This window comes from Heteronotia binoei, chromosome 21, assembly GCF_032191835.1.
Source record: "Heteronotia binoei isolate CCM8104 ecotype False Entrance Well chromosome 21, APGP_CSIRO_Hbin_v1, whole genome shotgun sequence".
NCBI classification, from domain to species: domain Eukaryota; kingdom Metazoa; phylum Chordata; class Lepidosauria; order Squamata; family Gekkonidae; genus Heteronotia; species Heteronotia binoei.
This window is the reverse complement of record NC_083243.1, coordinates 192,228,171-192,247,590: the sequence shown is the minus strand read 5'-3', so window position 1 is coordinate 192,247,590 and position 19,420 is coordinate 192,228,171. Positions and strand designations below refer to the sequence as shown.

At 41.1% G+C, this 19,420-nt stretch overlaps 1 protein-coding gene across 5 annotated transcripts in view; it reads right to left on the bottom strand.

Annotated features, from left to right (window-relative positions):
• The window catches only part of KALRN (kalirin RhoGEF kinase), an 837,912-nt gene that overhangs the window by 500,319 nt on the left and 318,173 nt on the right, over nucleotides 1-19,420 (bottom strand). For all 5 annotated transcript variants that reach the window (XM_060262792.1, XM_060262795.1, XM_060262793.1 and 2 more), the window contains exon 4: nucleotides 2,670-2,862. In XM_060262792.1, coding sequence (XP_060118775.1) covers nucleotides 2,670-2,862 — 193 coding nt within the window. The remainder of the gene's footprint in view (nucleotides 1-2,669; nucleotides 2,863-19,420) is intronic.

The following is a 19,420-nucleotide window of genomic DNA, read 5'->3' as shown; positions in this document are numbered from 1 at the left end:
GCAGGGGGTTGGACTAGATGACCCTGGAGTTCCCTTTCAACTCTATGATTCAAACCTTCTCAACTTCAGGTTTTTTTCCTTTACTTTACTTTCCAAAGTCATTATACGATCCCTAGCCCATTTTTCATGGGTCTGAAGGCTCTGGATTCTATCAGCATTAGCTAGAGTTGTTTTCATCGCCGCCTTGGCTGTCTCTGAAGTCTTTTTTAATGAGAGTTGAAGGTTTTCAAATTGATCAATTAGAGGGTGAAGGAAATCCTGAAAATCTGACATAATTTCTTTTTTTGCGAGAGATTATTGTAGCGTGAAAACCCGCTTCTGTGAGAGGTGTCCCAGGCTCGCCACTTTGAGAAGCCCCGGCGGTCATGTTTGTCTCTTGTGGCTGTGCAGGAGAGTTAGGCCTCGGGATTGTTTTGGGTTGCAAAAGACTTCTTAGGGTCCCTGGATTAGGTTTAATTAGTTCGAGTTTAAGCTCCTCAGACTTACCCATTATTTGCAAAGCAGCAGTTGATGAAAAAACGTGCTCTAACTGCGAAATAGAAGAGGCGAGGAGCTTAACCCTCACACGTCTTTCCTCATTGAGATTGACACTCCACCCCAAGCATGAAGATAAACAGCATGAAGATTTCCCCCCTCTTCCCCCACCTCTTTTGTTAGGGTAGTTTGCAATATTATGTAGGGAAATATATTTCAATGTTACTTGCATTACATTACATGCACTATATGCTGTTCTAAATACTGTACCAATATATTGTTCTATAGAGGTGTTCTGTCAAAAAAAAATCTGTTCCTATATATTGCACTGCATTATGAATACTATTCCAATATGTTATTCCCCCCAAAAAAGAATGAATAAAAACACAGAGGACATATAGTCCTCGGGGAGAAGAGAAAAAAAAATACTACCCCAACAGAAGAGAAGAAGAATGAGAAGAAGAATGTTACCTCAAGAAAAGAGGGAGAGAAAGAGGGGAGAAATGCTGTTTATCGTCACGCTTAAGAGGAGACAAATGGGGCATTGCAAAGAAGTCTCAGTTTACTTCCCACAGTTAGAAAGGATTCCCTTACACATTTACCTCCAATCTAGAAATATTTATCGCTTTAAATGTTGTTCCCCTGTAATAAAATCCATAAAGCTGTTGACCCTATAAACGTAACTTGTTATTTCTGTTTTGTCTCCAGTATCTTAAAATATCTGCATCATGTTATATGTTAATTTGCTGTTCAGCCTCTGTCTATAAGTTTGAATGGTTTTCTTCTGTTTCATTACATCTGAGGAATCCTGCATGCACACAAAAGCTCATACTTTGAATAACATTTTGTTTGTCTTAAAGGTGCCACTGGACTCTTTATCATATCATGCGCCATCATCATCACTGGACATGCAAAGGATAACATTGCACAAATGTTCAAAACGTTAAGATTGCTCTTTGTTTTATCAAATGGGCTGGTTTGTTGTTGCTGTTTTTACCAGTCAACACAAGAAGCTTGAAGTGGGGCTTTAGAGGGGCTGTCTCCTGAGATAACTGGGGCAGAGGACTGAACACTTTAGCATGCATTTAATATGTAATATTTCACTGAATTGTGTTTACAACGGCTGAGCCAAGGGCACACAATGCAACAGTAAAAGTGCAATCCGAGGTGTAATGATGGTACAGTAAACCTTTCAAAAAGGAATCTAAGATTTGTGAGCCTGACAACTTAGGCAGTGGTCTTTTGCAGTTTTCAGATGATGATTACGTTTAGCATAGAACATGTCAATGCAAGTTGAAGATTCTCCATTCTTTTTTTTTTTAAAAAACCACTTCAAAAATATCCTCTCCTGTCAGTCAGACTTTTCAGCATGTTGATATGACATGAGGCCTTTTTTATTTAAAGTATTCCACAGATACATTTATTATTCTGATAGGCTCTCCCTGGAGAATTTGAGATGAATAGGAATGCATTATCAAACTTCATCAGGAAGGGAGAAAGGATACGCAAAGACAAGGTAACGGGCTATCAGCTGTCATATTCCTTCCCATTTCAGAGGCAACCGATCAAAATTATGGCTTGCTCATTCAATCTTTTCAGGAGAAAAGAAAAATAATTTGCAAAAGAACTTCTGAATTAATAGTACAGAGACTTCTCGGGTTGTCTCTCTTGTTGACAGCAAGCTCCTGGAATCCACATTAGTCAATCAAGTGTCAGCCTTGTTCTTTTTTGCTTACCAACAGCTTGTGACTGGCTGCACTCTCAAGGGAAAATACATATGTAAACCAGGCATTAGCTGAGGTTATGCTAGTGTCAAAAGAACCAACTGAAAGACAGATTTTTTTTCCCTGTAGGAACAGCAGCTATGAACTTCCATCCCTCTGAGCCTGAGGGCAGTGTCTTGTTTTCAAGTTGACACAGGAAGCTATCAGTGACTTTTTCACTGAAGCTAAATAAAACAGATTTCTAAGACGGAATTTCAGTTGACTTAGCTGAGTAAATGTTCACATATGCATTTGCCAAAGCCGTATAGCAGTTACACCATCAATACGCATAAACGCAGCCAAGAGTAAAATAAAATGTGTGCCCAAGTGATACACATCGAGTGTCATTTTTCACTACATTCTTGTTTAGGTGCCTATGATGGCCATCTGAATTAACGTTCCTTGCAAATTGCCAAAGCCTTTCCATCTTACCTCAAAGATAAATTTTGAACTTCCAAAATTTGTCTTCTGCTTCTGCCAGAAGTTATCAGGCTTGATTATCAGGGCAACATGGATTTCTGCGGGGAAGGCTTCTTGAAGGGTCTTCAGGAGAGGCTTGATCAGGTCCCATTTAGAGCCCCTCATATCAATGATGACCGTGAAGCCTCGCTTGCAGACATCTTCACTGTGGGGGTAAAATACAGGGTAAATAATATGCCTTCAGAATTAAAGGGCAGGACTCACAAAGATGAAACTGGCCAGCAAACTCAAATCACATCTCTTCTGGCTTTCTAGTTAACATTCCTCTTAAGCATCTTTGCTGAAGCAAACCCTTCTATTTAGCTGAGTAGTTTATTTAGCGTTGCCAATCCCCAGGTGGGGGCAGGGGATCCCCCGGTTTGGAGGCCCTCGCCCCGCTTCAGGGTCATCAGAAAGCAGGGGGAGGGGAGGGAAATGTCTGCTGGGAACTCTGTTATTCCCTATGGAGATTTATTCCCATATAAAATCATGGAGAATTGATCCTCAAATATCTGGGGCTCTGGGGGAGCTGTTTTTTGGAGTAGAGGCACCAAATTTTCAGTATAGCATCTAGTGCCTCTCCCCAAAATTCTCCCCAAGTTTCAAAAAGATTGGACCAGGGGGTCCAATTCTATGAGCCCCAAAAGAAGGTGCCCCTATCCTTCATTATTTCCTATGGAAGGAAGGCATTGAAAAGGTGTGCCGTCCCTTTAAATGTGATGGCCAGAACTCCCTTTGGAGTTCAATTATGCTTGTCATAGCCTTGATCTTGGCTCCACCCCTAATGTCTCCTGGTTCCACCCCCAAAGTCCCCAGATATTTCTTGAATTGGACTTGGCAACCCTAAGTTTATTCTATTGCTCAGCTGTTACCACTAAGACTTTTTAACATCTTCAAAACAACACTGTGTTATACAGTTCATTAGTATTACCAATTTGAAACGTAGGTTTACATGGTTGACCAAGGTGACCCAATATATTGCTGATTTAAGTAGAATCTGAACCTAAACATGTTTCCACATTGGAAGGACATTAACAAATAAAGCTACAAATAATACTAAAATGTCATTCTTCACAATGTTTTGGAACAATAAGCACCAATATAAGATCTGAGCATATGTATTTTTATGTCTCTCTTCCTCATTTTTTTTCTTTCATTCCTTCATTGTATCATATACATTATCTAAATCTCATTTTCTTTTTTCTTTTTAAAAAAAGATTTAATTTACAAAAGATCATGTTTTTTTCTCACTTTTTATACTCACAACAATCCAGCAAGACAGGCTATGCTGGGCTAGTCACTGGCTTAAGGACATCTAGTGAATTTCATAGAAGAGTGATGATTTGAAATTGAGTCTACTTAGTCTTAGTTGAACACTCTAATCACTATAACACACTGGCTCTCAGAGCACAGATGGGCAGCATAGTGGGAATCTAACAGGAAAATGAAATTTTAAACAATTAAAAGTGGCTTCCAACTGTTGTAAACACAGGAATTGAAAGCGTTGTCCGCCATCAGCAATGCCGCTGGTATTAGCCAACAGGTATTCACACAACTCCAATCTATAAACATTCTGTGCAGCACACAAAGATTCAAATATAATGTCTGAAAGTACTGATTGGAGAAGGGGGGCATTGTCTGGAGGGGGCATTACCTGGCTTCATTTTGGCACCTGGAAGATCAGGCTGCTAAAGTTATGACTGTGCAATTTGTTCCTGTTCATTTAGCAATGTATTTTTCATTAGTGAAGTGAAATAACTAATGCCATAGCAGCTTCATTGCAACTGGAAACCTTGTTTACTTAAATATAAAAACTGAGAGTTGCAAAGTCACATCCTATGAATATGCTAAATCACAAATTAAGGGGGGGGGGGAAACACCTTGAAATCCCTTTTGCGATTTTTGTATTTGAAGTTCCCAAGTGCGATGTTAATTCAACTTTAAATTTAAATGTACACTTAACAAAATTTGTAGAAGCTGTGCTTTTCCCAGATGCAGTAGCAGATACGAAGGCAAGCATGCCTTACAGTGCGTGTAATCAAAATGTAGAGCAGCCTTGATTTAAGTGGAAAGCCTGAAGAATACCTGAAGTGTTATACTGATCAAAAGTAAAGGGTGAGAAAACCCCCAGGAGTGCTATATATATATTCAAATGGTATCAAAATACAGCTGGATGGTGCTGTCAGGGATAGTGTCAGGATTTTGGGGGCCTTAGGTAAGGCTGCCTACTAGTGCCCCCCCCCAAAAAAAGTCAAACTGCAGCAGCAAGAAATTTGCTTTAAATGTGCTGGCCAGACCTCCCGTCAGAGTTCAATTGTGCTTGTCACAACCTCACTCCTTGTTCCACCTCCAAAGTCTCCTGGCTCCACCTCAAAGTCCCCAGACACTTCCTTTGTCAGGCTTGGCAACCCTGGCTAGGCAACACAATACAGTAGACCTATCTGTCCTAGTGCAAGTGCAGTGGAATCCTAAACTCGGCTCTCACTCCGCTAACAAGTATGAAACAATTGTTCTTAAAATAAAAGGCACCACCAAGTACAAAGGATGTACTCCTGTTTCAGTCCTCCGCTAGTAGGTCTGTTTTGCTTTGCTGTAACATTAACCCAGCTGATTCTCTAAAATTAACACTAAAGCATATTTTATGGCTAATAATTACAGAGTAATATCCACCATTTTCCTTTTATACTTAATTGGATGGATTTGAATACCTAACCCTCAAACAAAGTAATGGAAGCTGTAAAAGGTAAGAAGGTTTTTTTTAAGCAGTGGAAAGCTAGTCCAAGTGAGATTAATAAAAGGGAACACAGGCTGTGGCAAATCAAATGCAAGACTGTGATCAGGCAGGCAAAAAGGAACTATGAGGAGCATATCGCAAAAAAACATAAAGACCAACAATAAAAATTTCTTCAAAAACATTAGAAGCAGGAAACCAGCCAGGGAAGCAATGGGGCCCTTGGATGACCAAGGGGTAGAATGATTACTGAAGGATGATAGGGAAATGGCTGAGAAGCGGAATGCATTTTTTGCCTCCATCTTCATTGTGGAGGATGAGAAGTGTTTGCCCACTCCAGAACCGCTGATTTTGCAAGGGGTGTTGAAAGACCTGAGTCAGATTGAGATGATGAGACTAATAGACAATTTAAAAACTGATAAGACACCAGGCTCGGATAGCATACATCCAAAAGTTCTGAAAGAACTCAAAGGTGAAATTATAGATCTCCTAATAAAAATATCTAATCTTTTATTAAATCTGCCTCTGTTGCTGAGGACTGGAAGGTAGCTAATGTCACCCCCATCTTTAAAAAGGGTCCCAAAAGAGATCTGGGAAATTACAGGCCAGTCACACTGACTTCAATAGCAGGAAAGTTAGTGGAGAGTTTTGTTAAAGAGAGAATTAGTAGGCACATTGATGAACAAAAGTTATTGAGGAAGACTCAGCATGGATTCTGTAAGGGAAGATCTTGCCTCACTAACCTGTTAAGAGTTCTTTGAGGGGATGAACAAACATGTGGACAAAGGATACCCAATAGATGTTGTTTACCTTAACTTCCAGAAAGCCTTTGATAAAGTTTCTCATCAAAGTTCTCCTAAGTAAGCCATGGGGTAAAAGGACAAGTCCTCTCGTGGATCAAAAACTGGCTAATTAGTAGGAGAGAGTGAGTATAAATGGGCAATTTTTGCAGTGGAGGGTGGTAAGAAGTGGAGTACCGCAGGGCTCAGTACTGGGTCCAATGCTATTTAACTTCTTCATTAATGATTTGGAGATGGGAGTGAGCAGTGAGATAGCTAAGCTTGCAAATGACACTAAATTTTTCAGAGTGGTGAGAACCAGAGAGGATTGTGAGGCACTCCAAAGGGATTTGTTGAGGCTGAGTGAGTGGGCATCAACATGGCAAATGAGGTTCAATCTGACCAAGTGCAAAGTAATGCACATTGAGGCCAAAAATCCTAACGATAAATACAAGTTGATGGGGTGTGAACTGGTGGAGACTGACCAAGAGAGAGATATTGGGGTCATGGTAGATAACTCACTGAAAATGTCAAGACAGTGTGCGACTGCAATAAAAAAAGGCCAACACCATGCTGGGAATTATTAGGAAGGGAACTGAAACAAATCAGCCAGGGGGCTTCCGGTTTTGAGTCATGGAAGACTGAGGTGCTTCTCAAAAAAGGAGCAGACCAGAGCCTCTGTTCTGGGCAGAGAAGGTGATTTTAACACCTGCTGCCTACATCTTCCAGGCAGGGAGATGGCCAAGACATGCTTATTAAATTCTTAAGGGATTTACTTTGGCTGATGAGGTATCCCAGTGAGGTTCCTTTTTGGCTTTGAAGAGTCCCTGCAGAAGAATTGCATTCCAACGTCTACAGAGGACCTCTGAGGTCATTAAATCGACTTAAATTCATCATGATCCAAAGCTTCTTTGGGACTAATTAACATCTACTCTGGAAGAGAATGGTGCTTGAAAGGATCACAATTTTTAAAGGTAAAGATCTTTATCTATCACTCCGGGACTAAAATAAGACTTATTTGAAGTAAAAACAAAGGTCTGGATTCATCTATATTATTTTAAAGTAAAGAAGACAAAGGAGAGATTAAATTTGGGACTAAGAAAATTTTAAAAACAAGGTTAAAGAGGAAGAACAATTATTGTTATGCATACCTGTGGTCGGGCGATAACCCCTCTGAAACAGAACTGCTGATCAGAAAGACGTCACAGGAAGTGGCGTCATAGAAGAAACGCGAGACTTCTCAACCACAGAAATCGAGACTTCGCGGCAAGAAAGGAAGGAAGCGGCCATTAAGAGAAGGGAAAACTGCAAGCCTCCTAGCCCTCTCTAGGACTATAATCATAGAGAAACATCAGCGGCCATTGAAAGAAGGTCAAAAGTTTTAAAAAAAATTAAAAGACAACGGGACTTTAAAAATTAGCAGAGCTGGTAAATATCATCATTAGAAGATAAGTAAACAATTTGAAAATACACTAGAGGTGGATGGCAGTAGTGTAAGAATCATGAAAGAATTGCCAAGGAAAGTTATAAATGGCAAAAGATTGTATAAAAAACTGACTGACAAGCTGAGAGAAAGTGAAACAAGATACAGATGGATACTTCCAGAGAGTCTAAGTTTTGAATATAAAGGAAAGAGATTTACCATTACAAGCACTCAAGACATGACGAAGATTTTGGAGGATTATAAAGAATTTGGGGGTACAGTTTAAAAATAGAAAACCATGATGGCTTACAAATTAATATATTGGAATGTAAATGGACTTAATTCACCACAAAAAAGAAGGGCAAGTTTTCATTGGATTGGGAAACAAAAATGTAATATAATTTGCCTACAAGAAGTACACATCAAACAAACGAATTATAATTTTTATGGAATAAACAACTTGGTGTGGAATTTTGCTCATTGGCTAAGGAGAAAAAAAGGGGTGTGGTTTTTTACGTTAAGCAAGAATTAGACCCAAAATTGATTTTTTTAAGGACGATGATGGTAGATTTATTGCAGTGGAAGTGATGTTGAATCATAAAAGACTCTTTTTTTAAGGACATTATGCAACAACAAGATCAAGTGACATATGAGCAAATTATGTTAATGGAAGACTTTAATGGAACGGTTAAAAATATTTTGGACAGATCTGGGGAAAAAAATAATGAAGGAAAACTACCAAAGTCATTTTTTGAATTAGTTAAACAAGAAAATCTGGAAGATGTATGGAGGGAATTTAACCCCAAAGAATGTGATTACACTTTCTTTTCAGCAAGACATAATTATTTCTCAATAATTGATATGTTATGGATTACAAATAATCTGGGATTTATAACAAAAAAAATAGAGATTCTTTCTAAAATAGGGGCAGACCATATAACGTGGTCTGCAAAACCCATAAAAAAGACTTTAAGATGGAGAATAAATGAAGATTTGCTGCAGAAAAAGGTAGTAGTAGAGTTTCTGGAAAAGGAGACTAAATAGTTCTTTCAAATAAATGAAAATGAGGACTGTCAATTTCAAATAGTGTGGGATGCATATAAAGCAGTAATGAGGGGCATCCTAATTACATTGAATAATAAAGATAAAAAAGCCAAAAACAAACAAATGATGGACTTACAAAAAGAGATTGGAAAGAAGGAGAAGGAGCTTAAAAAGAGGCCAGGGAAAAAGAAAATTATAAGGGAGATTACAATACTACAAAGTCAACTGAGATGTGTGTTAAATAAAGAAGTGGAATGGAATCTAAAAAGACTTGAGTCTTTTGAAGGAGTGAATAAATCTGGAAAATACTTGGCCTGGCAAATGAAAAAAAAAGGGAGAATAAAGTTATTAATAAAATTATATCGGGAGGCAAGGAAATTGTCAACCAGGAAGGAATCAAAAGAGAATGTTATAAATACTATGCCAAGTTGTTTAAACACCAAGAGGTGGACAAGGAAAAGATTGACGCATACTTCCAGAAAATCAATGTAAGTCCCTTAACTGAAAATATGGAGAAGGTATTAAATGAACCAATTGGAAAGGAAGAAATAGAGGCGGCAATTAATTCAATGAAATTAGGAAAGGCACCTGGTCCAGATGGTTTCACAGCAAAATTTTATAAAGTCCTCATGGAGCCCCTACTACCAAAACTTCGTAAGTTGATGAATACTATAAGAATAGATGGGAAAATACCTAATACTTGGAAAGAAGCAGTAATTTCGTTGATACTGAAAGAAGATAGAGACGCCACAAATGTAAAAAATTACAGACCAATTTCATTACTTAACAATGACTATAAAATAAATGCTAGGATATTAGCAGAACGCCTTAAACAGCATTTGAATAATTTTATTAAAGAAGAGCAAGCAGGATTTCTTCCCAGGAGGCAAATTAGAGATAACATTAGAACGGTTATAGACATTATTGAATATTATGAGAAACATCCTGAAAAAGAAGTAGCATTATTTTTTTGCCACATGAGGTGGTGGTGGCTGCAAGCATAGGCAGCTTCAAGAGGGGATTGATAAACATCTGGAGCAGAGGTCCATCAGTGGCTATTAGCCACCGCGTATTGTTGGAACTGTCTGTCTCAGGCAGTGATGCTCTGTATTCTTGGTGGAGCACAGTGGGAGGGCTTCTAGGCTCCTGGCCCCACTGATGGACCTCCTGATGGAACCTGGGGGTTTTTTTTTGGCCACTGTGTGACACAGAGTGTTGGACTGGATGATCACCCTATGATTATAAAAGCTATGAACATAAGCACATTTAACATGGAAATAAACCCTACTAAAATTAGTGGTTCTGAGCAAAGTAGCACCTCTTTCAGAGAGTGGGAGAAGCAGCAAGTCTCTGGGACAAGCAGGCCCCTTCAGTCAGGCTCCTGCTGCTGTTCACAGGAGGCTGAAGGAAAGGAACCTTTCACTCACTCACACCACCGACCACTAACCAGAGTGAGCAAACAGAGAGAAATGTGTGTGTGTGGGGAGGGATGTGGCCATTCCAGCTGATAGCCCGTCCAGCTGCCCTCTTTCCCCTCAGCCTTGGTGTCTTCCATCCCCCTGTCATGAACCTCACAGCTTAGGCACTCTCTGGCTACACACCCAGTCAGCGTTTGGCTGCCTGGAAAGAAATGAGTGCAACAGATACTTCTTCTCTAGGGGGAGTCTGTGTGGCAGTCTTGCAGCTTCTTGAAGGAGCAAAGCGGGGAGGAGGCTTCAGTTGTTCTCACCTGTCCTTTTTGTAAGAGGTGGAGACTGGAGGAACTTGAACCCGGCCAGAAAGTTTATGTGGTGGGGAGAGTGGCAAAGAAGAAAAGGGAGGCAGAAATGGCCATAGTCATCTATGGGAGATGGGGAGAGATTTTTCCCACAGGAAGCAGAAAGTCTGGAAATTGAGAAAGAAGTTGCAGCGGGTGGGACATTTCCAAATACTTTCTCTCTCAGGACCAACATTATTTCCCGTTCTGCTTTCTCCCTACTGAATTTTGGGACTAAATTCACTTAACTTTCTGGCCAGGTTCAAGTTTCTCCTGTTTCCACCTCCTGCAGGCTCGCCTCTTTTCCCTCCTTTTGGTTTGTCCTAAAAAAAAAATAAACAGCTTTTGTTTCTGGCTACCACACTGTTGATCGCTTGCTGCAAACTAGCAAAACTAAGGAACCTGGGGAAATGCAAAGAGAGGCATTAAGACCAGGGCTTTTCTCCCTCTCCCCCCCCCCCCCACATGTAGCTTTTTGCTTGCTTGCTTCTAACCTCCAGCACAGTGAGGGGCGTTCTGCAGGACTGGGAAAGCCCCATGCTCTGGCTGGCATCATCGCTCTGGGGTGAGAAGGACTGGCCATTGCAGCTGGGGGCTGACGGAAGGTTTTGGCTCCTGTGTGACACAGAGTGTTGGACTTGATGGGCCACTGGCCTGATCCAACATGGCTTCTCTTATGTTCTTATGTGACACAGAGTGTTGGACTGGATGGGCCATTGACCTGATCCAACATGGCTTCTTATGTTCTTATGTGACACAGAGTGTTGGACTGGAGGGGCCACTGGCCTGATCCAACATGGCTTCTCTTATGTTCTTATGTGACACAGAGTGTTGGACTTGATGGGCCACTGGCCTGATCCAACATGGCTTATCTTATGTTCTTATGTGACACAGAGTGTTGGACTTGATGGACCATTGGCCTGATCCAACATGGCTTCTCTTATGTTCTTATGTGACACAGAGTGTTGGACTGGATGGGCCATTGGCCTGATCCAACAGGGCTTCTCTTATGTTCTTATGTGACACAGAGTGTTGGACTTGATGGGCCACTGGCCTGATCCAACATGGCTTCTCTTATGTTCTTATGTGACACAGAGTGTTGGACTGGATGGGCCATTGGCCTGATCCAACAGGGCTTCTCTTATGTTCTTATGTGACACAGAGTGTTGGACTTGATGGGCCATTGGCCTGTTCCAACATGGCTTCTCTTATGTTCTTATGCTCAATGGTGGCCAAATGAGTCTAACCAAGCACAGATTTCCATCAGTGTGGTGGAGGTTTAGGTGGGTGGCAGAGGGAGTGCCATGCTGCTCCCCTGAGCCAGGCACATTTCCAGGGGCTGATAAGCCAGTGTGGCTGCCTTTTGCTGGGCTCCTGTGGCACACCCACTACTAAGGCTTCTCCCTTCTTAGCAGGCAGAGCCAGCTCAAGCTTCACCCCTCGCCAGGGGCCAACCAAGGCTAGTCTGCTGCCCGCTTCCACTGCTGTAAAAGTCGCCCGTCCAGGTCACTGCAGCCTGCTGGCCAGCTTCTTCTGAGGAAGGACAAGGACAATGGCCCTTTGCATTCAGTGGGCCTTGCTGCTTCCCCACCACCGCCACCTGCCCGCCCGGCCACAGGTAGGAGGCAAGGTGGAGGAGGGCAGTGGTGAGGTGGGCAGCAAGGGTGAGCACAGCGGGGAAGGGGCACCTGAGAGGCAGTGCACATGGGGAGGGGGAAGGGTGCCTGCTGGCTGCCCCTGAGGGCAGATAGCACCCCAGACGGCCACCTACCTGGCCTCCTGGGACGTGCTGGCCCTGGGTGCTGTGATAGACTAAATTCTAATATTGCAAACTGCAGTCCTATACCTTGTTTCTCATACTCAGGCCAATGAACCTCTGATAGATCTTTTATACCTGCTCCCTTTAAATCTAACCTGGAAGCAACACAGCCTTATCTGATGCTTGGCTGTCTTCTCACAGTAGTCATCTCTGCACAAGTACCAGTCTACAGAAGATACTCTATCTTGCGAATAAGTGGTAATAAGCAGAAGGCAATTTGTCTAGTGGCAGATTACACAGCATTAACTAATAGCATCTGACAAGTAGCTTTAGATGTGGGATGCTAAAAATTTACCCATAACGTTGCAGGAAAACTGCATGTAATTACCATGATGTGAGACAGTTCAGATGTAGCAGATGAACTACAGGCCCTGGAGGCTTTTTCTAGGTGAATGCCATTAACCTAATTAAAGCATTAACGGGAGAGCTCTGTGTAATAGCGAGCAAGAGCCCTGCTTCAGGGATGACATTTGAGTACAGCAGAAGGGAGCTGGGTTCAGACAGCCTATGATTATAAGTTCTGAAGCTCCTGTATTGTGAGGTAATTCTATACACCAACTAGCCCCTTTCCCACTGAAAGCCAAATTGGTAAGTCTGCTTCCTTTTGTTCAGAATGTACCCTTCAGGTACATTAATGGACCTCTACATAGTTCTTGTCTTGGTGAGCCTACGCTCACACATGCATTCATTGTTGGTCCATCAGGTTATGGTCTGCAAGCAAAGAAGAAAAAGTTTAATGGATTTCAGCCAGATAATGCAGTAAACAGAAACTGTAGCTAAACAGAGTGTCCGTTTGGTAAAGTATTTCAGCACCACTTTTAGACTATGTATTTAATATATTTAACCTATGAATTGTATTTTAACTGTATTGTCTTGTTTTTATTGTGATAACATGGTTTATACCATGTCCTGTAAGCTGCCCTGAGTCTGCTTCGGCAGGGAGGGCGGGGTATAAATAAAAATTTATTATTATTATTATTAAAAGCCACAAAGTATAAATGTAATCAGATAATATTTGTCAAAGGGCCTTCTCGGTGGCAGCGCCAGAACTCTGGAACGCTCTCCCGGAGGCCATAAGGGCCCTGCGGGATTTGTCTACATTCCGCAGGGCCTGGAAGACCGAATTGTTCCGACAGGCCTTCGACATTTAACCGAGAGAGAGCTGCCACTGGACATCACTGGACATCTATCTACTGATGGACGACCGGCTGGTCTGCGCCCCGGAAAATCTTGACCGGGCATTACGGGCCGTGGCTGAGTGGCTCAGACTGAGTGGGCTGAAGCTAAATCCTATGAAGACAGAGGTCCTTTGCTTGGGTTGCCGCGGCCCGGGGGGGGGGATCCCCCTGCCAGCTTTTGATGGTGCGCCGCTGATGGCGGCGGACAGGGTCAGGAGCTTGGGGGTGATGTTGGAGCCTTCCTTAAAGATGGAGGCTCAGATAGCAGCCGCTGCCAAGTCCGCATTTTTTCATCTTAGGCAGGCAAGGCAGCTAGCCCCCTTCCTGGAGCGCGACGACCTAGCAACAGTGATCCATGCTATGGTCACCTCGAGGTTGGACTACTGCAATGCCCTCTACATGGGGCTGCCCCTGTCCCGGACTCGGAAACTGCAGCTGGTGCAGAATGCCGCAGCCCGGCTGTTATTGGGTCTCCCAAAGTGGGGACACATTCGGCCGGGTCTTCGGACTCTGCACTGGCTTCCAGTGATATACCGAGTCCGGTACAAGGTGCTGGTTATTACCTTTAAAGCCCTATATGGCCTGGGACCTGCCTACCTGAAGGACCGTCTCTCCCCACATGTTCCTCAGGGAGCACTGAGGTCAGGAACACAAAATCTCCTCACTATCCCCGGGCCAAAAGAAGCCCGCTTGAAATCCACCAGAGAAAGGGCTTTCTCCGTTATGGCCCCCACATGGTGGAATCAGCTGCCGGAGGAGGTGAGGGCCCTGCGGGACCTGGTTCAGTAAGACGACCCTCTTCCGGCTAGCTTACGCTTAGCTAGGATGAAAACTTGATGTTACTTGGCCAGCCATCTGTTTATATGTAATTGAAATGTTATTGGTTTTTAAGGTTTTAATTGCTTAAATATTTAATTGTTTTTATACTTAAAATTGTTTAATTTTCATGTTTGATCAATTTTGGAAGCCGCCCTGAGCCACTTGTGGGAAGGGCAGGATATAAATCTTGAATAAATAAATAAATAAAATCATATAGAGCTCCATGCAGAGTACCGATGGTCACCATCGAACTTTCAGAACCGCTATACTGTACTGTATTAATACAGCACCATGAAATGTTTTAAATAATTTAAATATGTAAAATAATTTAAATATGTAATTATGTTTTATATGTTTTATTGGTTTTTAATGGAAGTAATGTGATGTTGTGAGCCGCCCTGAGTCCGCTTGCGGAGAGGGCGGGATAGAAGCTTAACGTAATAGATAGATAGATAGATAGATAGATAGATAGATAGATAGATAGATAGATAGATAGATAGATAGATAGATAGATAGATAGATAGATAGATAGATAAATAAATAAAGCTTTGACTGATGCATAATGTACATCTTAGATGTGTCTTAGATTTTATCCATTACAATGCCAAACACTGTTTATAATGATCTGTTTAGGCCACTAACATACCTGTAATTTGCCACTTATCTTTTTTTAAAAAATATTGGGATATACTCCAACCAACCTGCCCTGGTGAAAGAGAAGACAGGGGACCCCTTTCAACCAACTTACACATTCCCAACAGATGAAAATCTAGAATTCAAAAACTCTCTCATCAAAAATAATCAACATCAAAATATTTGTTTATTTATTTTGATTTATAGCCTGCCCTCCCCGCAAGCAGGTTTAAGGCGGGACACGAACAACATTTACAAAACCATTAAAAAGTATACCAAACAAATAATTAAAACAATTAAAAAGCAGGTACTACAGGAAGGTAATAAAGTGTAACAATCCTAAATTACTGGAAGCAACTAGGCCACAGCCAAAACAATAAAGATTTTATTAAGGTGGGCAGTGTGCAGTTAAAAGCTTCATCAGGGAGGCTGAATAATTGGGCGCCCACTGCATCAACCAAAGGCCTGGCTGAACAGGCCCTGCAAAACTGCAATAGGTCCCTCAGGACCCTCATCTCAGATGGGAGCATGTTCCATCAGGCCAGGTCCAGGGCAGAAAATGCCCTCGCCCTGGTCGAGGCTAAGCAAACATCCAGTAAGTGATGTTCCATCAAGCTCAAGGCTCTCCGTGGAACATATGGGGAGACAAAGTCCCTTAGATATGTCACTCGCAGGCCGCATAGGGCTTTAAAGGTCAATACCAACACTCTGAAACAGATCCAGTGCTCAATTGGTAGCCAGTGAAATTGATGTTGCACCAGCTGAATGTGTGCCCACACAGAAGTCACAATTAGAAGGCATACCACCACATTTTGCACTAGCTGGAGTTTCTGGGTCAGATTCAAGGGTAAGCCCATGTAAAGCGAGTTACAGTAATCAAGCCTGGAAGTTACCATTGCATGGGTCACTGTAGCCAAGTCCTATGGGGAGAGAGAGAGAAGCAGTTGCCTAACTTTCTTGAGATGATAAAAGGTTTATCTGGCAACTGTGATAACCTGGGCCTCTGTAGAAATTGAGGCATCCAGAATCACCTTAAGGCTCCTCACCTTTGGTAAGCACCAGCAGTGCCCCATATAAGTCAGGGAGCCTGATTCCTAAATCTAACCCCACCCAGCCCAAATACAGGACCTCTTTCTTCAGTGGGTTTACCTTCAAACAACTCTTCTGTAAAATACTGTCATTAAAAATCATTGCAAGATGGTATATGACACCTCAAAATTATACTATATTAATTCCAATAGCCACCCTCCATGTTGGCACAGTAAGATCTTACATATTCTCTTGGGGTGATTGTCCCAAAGTAAAAGCTTTTTTTTGGTGGGGGGGGGAGGGGGGGTTACTGATCAAATTAGGAATATTACTGGATACTCAGTTATATCTGTTCTGAAACAATACTCCAAGTCCTGAATCTATGGGACGATTTGGAGATCCCAGATATAAGAAAATACTTAATCTTTAATTTACTGGCCACAGCCAAAGCTCTACTTGCTTCCAAATGCAAAAATAAGGATTTACTGTCAATTTCACAATGGTACAAGAATTTATGGGATTTTTTTTAATTATGGAGAAGATATAAGAATAACTTAACTGTATAGGCAACCCTTTCTACCACTTCACATTTCTCAAAAAATGGCTTCCTTTTTTTGATTAAATTACCAATAGAACTGATTTAGGAACAACTAACTACAGCTTTTTGGCACTGTTTTAATTATATTACTGTCATATGAAAATTAGTAAATATACTGTTTAATGATATTCAAAACCAAAATGTTCCAACCATTTAGTATGTTGCATCAGACTTCTTGCAGTTTGTTTCTCTTATTTTATTATCTGTTTTATTATTTATTATATTTTCTACTTTCTGCCGATGGTATTATAGAATTGTTCAGTTAAATGCCTATGTTAAAAAAAAAAGTTTTAAAAAAAAGTTTTTAAAGGCAATGTTGGGGATAGTAGGAACTATGTGTCAAGCATCAGTATTTCGAATAATCAAGCTTTTGTTTAAATCAAAGACTCGCTTTATTGATAATCCAATACTTGCTCCAAGGACTGAAACCTTGGAAGTGATACAGGGTTTCACACAGCTTAGAATCTTAATGGTTACTTCAAAGTCAAAGTTGTAGATAACTTCAAAAGCATAACATACTGGTGTAAATTGCATAGAGGGTTCAAAGGGTACTATTAACTATCCATTTGGTCACTTCAACATCTCCTAGTTCCTACACATTCCTAGCTTGTTGATAAGGCATGTGGATGGGAACTCGGGGGAGAGGCATTTGCTTTCCAGTGACAAGGTTACTTGCATATTCTGAATCATTGAGAGTTACTAGGTAGAAAGGGTTTTTATGAAGAGGAGCCTCTATGTTCAGAAGAAAGAGAAGGGGGAAGAGAGGGGGGAAGGGTGAATATAGGAAATCAGAAATAACATGCTTAACACTATGTGGAGAAAAGCCATATGGGATTCCAGTGGCAAAATTCAAAGCTGCACTGGTTGAATTATTACTCTCACACATAAAGTGTGTAAATAAGCATTTAGTGCAATATAAAACAATACATGTAGCAAAACATTAAAACGCACACTCTCTCATTGCTCTCCCAGTCCGTTTTCCTTGTCAAGGTCTTAGAGGCACTGCCTTCTGCTGCTTTTTGCAGTCCGGACCTCAGGTGGAGTTGGGAGCATCGTTCTGTACAACTTCTCTTAGAGAGAACAAAGACCGTATTTCCTGGATTATTTATGGTTTCATAGGAGTAACCCTTCATCAGTCTTCTCTCAGTGCTGCTTTTACTGGAGCTGTTATCAAAATAGCCATAAATATCATGATCTCTTCCCCCTCTCACATTATCTCACTTACCCACAGCACACTGAATTAATTCATGGATCTAAGCATGCGTTCACAAAACTCTACTACTGGCTCTCAGCCATTGCACCTCTCCTAACCACTTATATAGCTTACAGTATTAAAGAGGCATACAACAATAGTAGATACAGTGCATTCTTTTCATTAAGCATTTCACAGTATAGTATAAAGTTCTCTGATTGCCTACTTCCTATACGCCTATATTCCTAAAAATACAGAGAAATCAATATTACAATTCATTCCCTTAGGTGCTACTGTTTGGAGTCTTTACACCCAATAACTTCCTTGTTGTAATAAAACTTTATCCGCATTTTCTTTTACATATGGTTTGGGTTTGTCCTTGTATAATGCAAAAAAAATCTCAAATCCCTAACCTGAAGACCACTCCCCTTCATGTGCTGCTACATCGGAGCCTCTGGCACCTCCCTCTCAAGACGAGCTTCGTGTTCTAAAATTCGGACCTTAAAAGCCCTCATCGTTTCTCCTATGTACCAGATCCCACATTTGCATATTGCTGCATAAATTATTTGTTTTGAATTGCAGTTGGAAAAATGTTTCAATTTAATTTTTTCTCCATTTACAGGATTAATGAAATCTTTAATAGTAAGCATCATACAACATGCTGCACAATTACCACAAGGATAATTCCCTATAAGTTTCTCTTCCACCTCTTGTTCTCTAAAGTCTGCCTTCACTAACCTATTCCTTAAGCTCTCAGGGTTTCTGTAGCCTATTTTTGGAGGAACTGTACACCCTGGTAAATGTTCCACTATATGCCATAAACTTTTAATAGCTCTGCCTATCTTATATGCTATGTCTGAATTCATGAAGCCACAGCTTATCATGAAGCCACAGCTTATTCATGAAGCCACAGATGTGTCTCTCTTATCACATCTTCCAGTAGTTCTTTCCTGTCCCTACCTTCTGCTCTCCTTTTCGCTCTGGATACTATCTCACTTGGGTAACCTCTTCTCCTAAATTGTTGTGTCAGTTTCTCTGCTTCCTTACAATAATTCTCCAGCTTTGCTGAATTTCTACGTGTGTAGGAATCGTCCATATGGTAAATTTTTTCAAATATGTTTTGGATGGTATGATTGGAAGTGGAGGTATTTATTTTTGTCTGTAGGTTTATGGTACGTCTTAACAAATAGAATGTTCTTCTCATCCTTTCCACAATGGTGTCTAAATAACTAATCTTCTTTTCATGCCAGCTCCCCTCAAACTTAATGCTGTCACGTAGGCTGTTCAACCATCTCAAAAATCCATCAACTGTATCATTTCTATATAAAATGAACAAATCATTTATGTATTGTTTGAACATGCATATGTTGACAAAATATGGATTGATATCCTTATTCAGAATGAACTTGGTTTCAAAATAATCCACTTACAGGTTGGCAACCAACAGGGCAACCGGGCTTTCCATCGCTACCTCCATTAACTGTAAATAAAAACCTTCCATAAACCTAAAATAATTATTTTCAAATATTAAGTCTAGAAATTTCAACAGTACATAAGTGGGGGGCTGTTTTATTCTTCTAATTTCTCCTCAATCACCATTCTTGCTTCTTGTAACAGTATATTTGTATACAAAGCTGTTACATCCACAGTTGAGAGTAATCAGTGAAGTGGCCAAGTTTGCAGATGACACTAAATTGTTCAGGGTGGTGAGAACCAGAGAGGA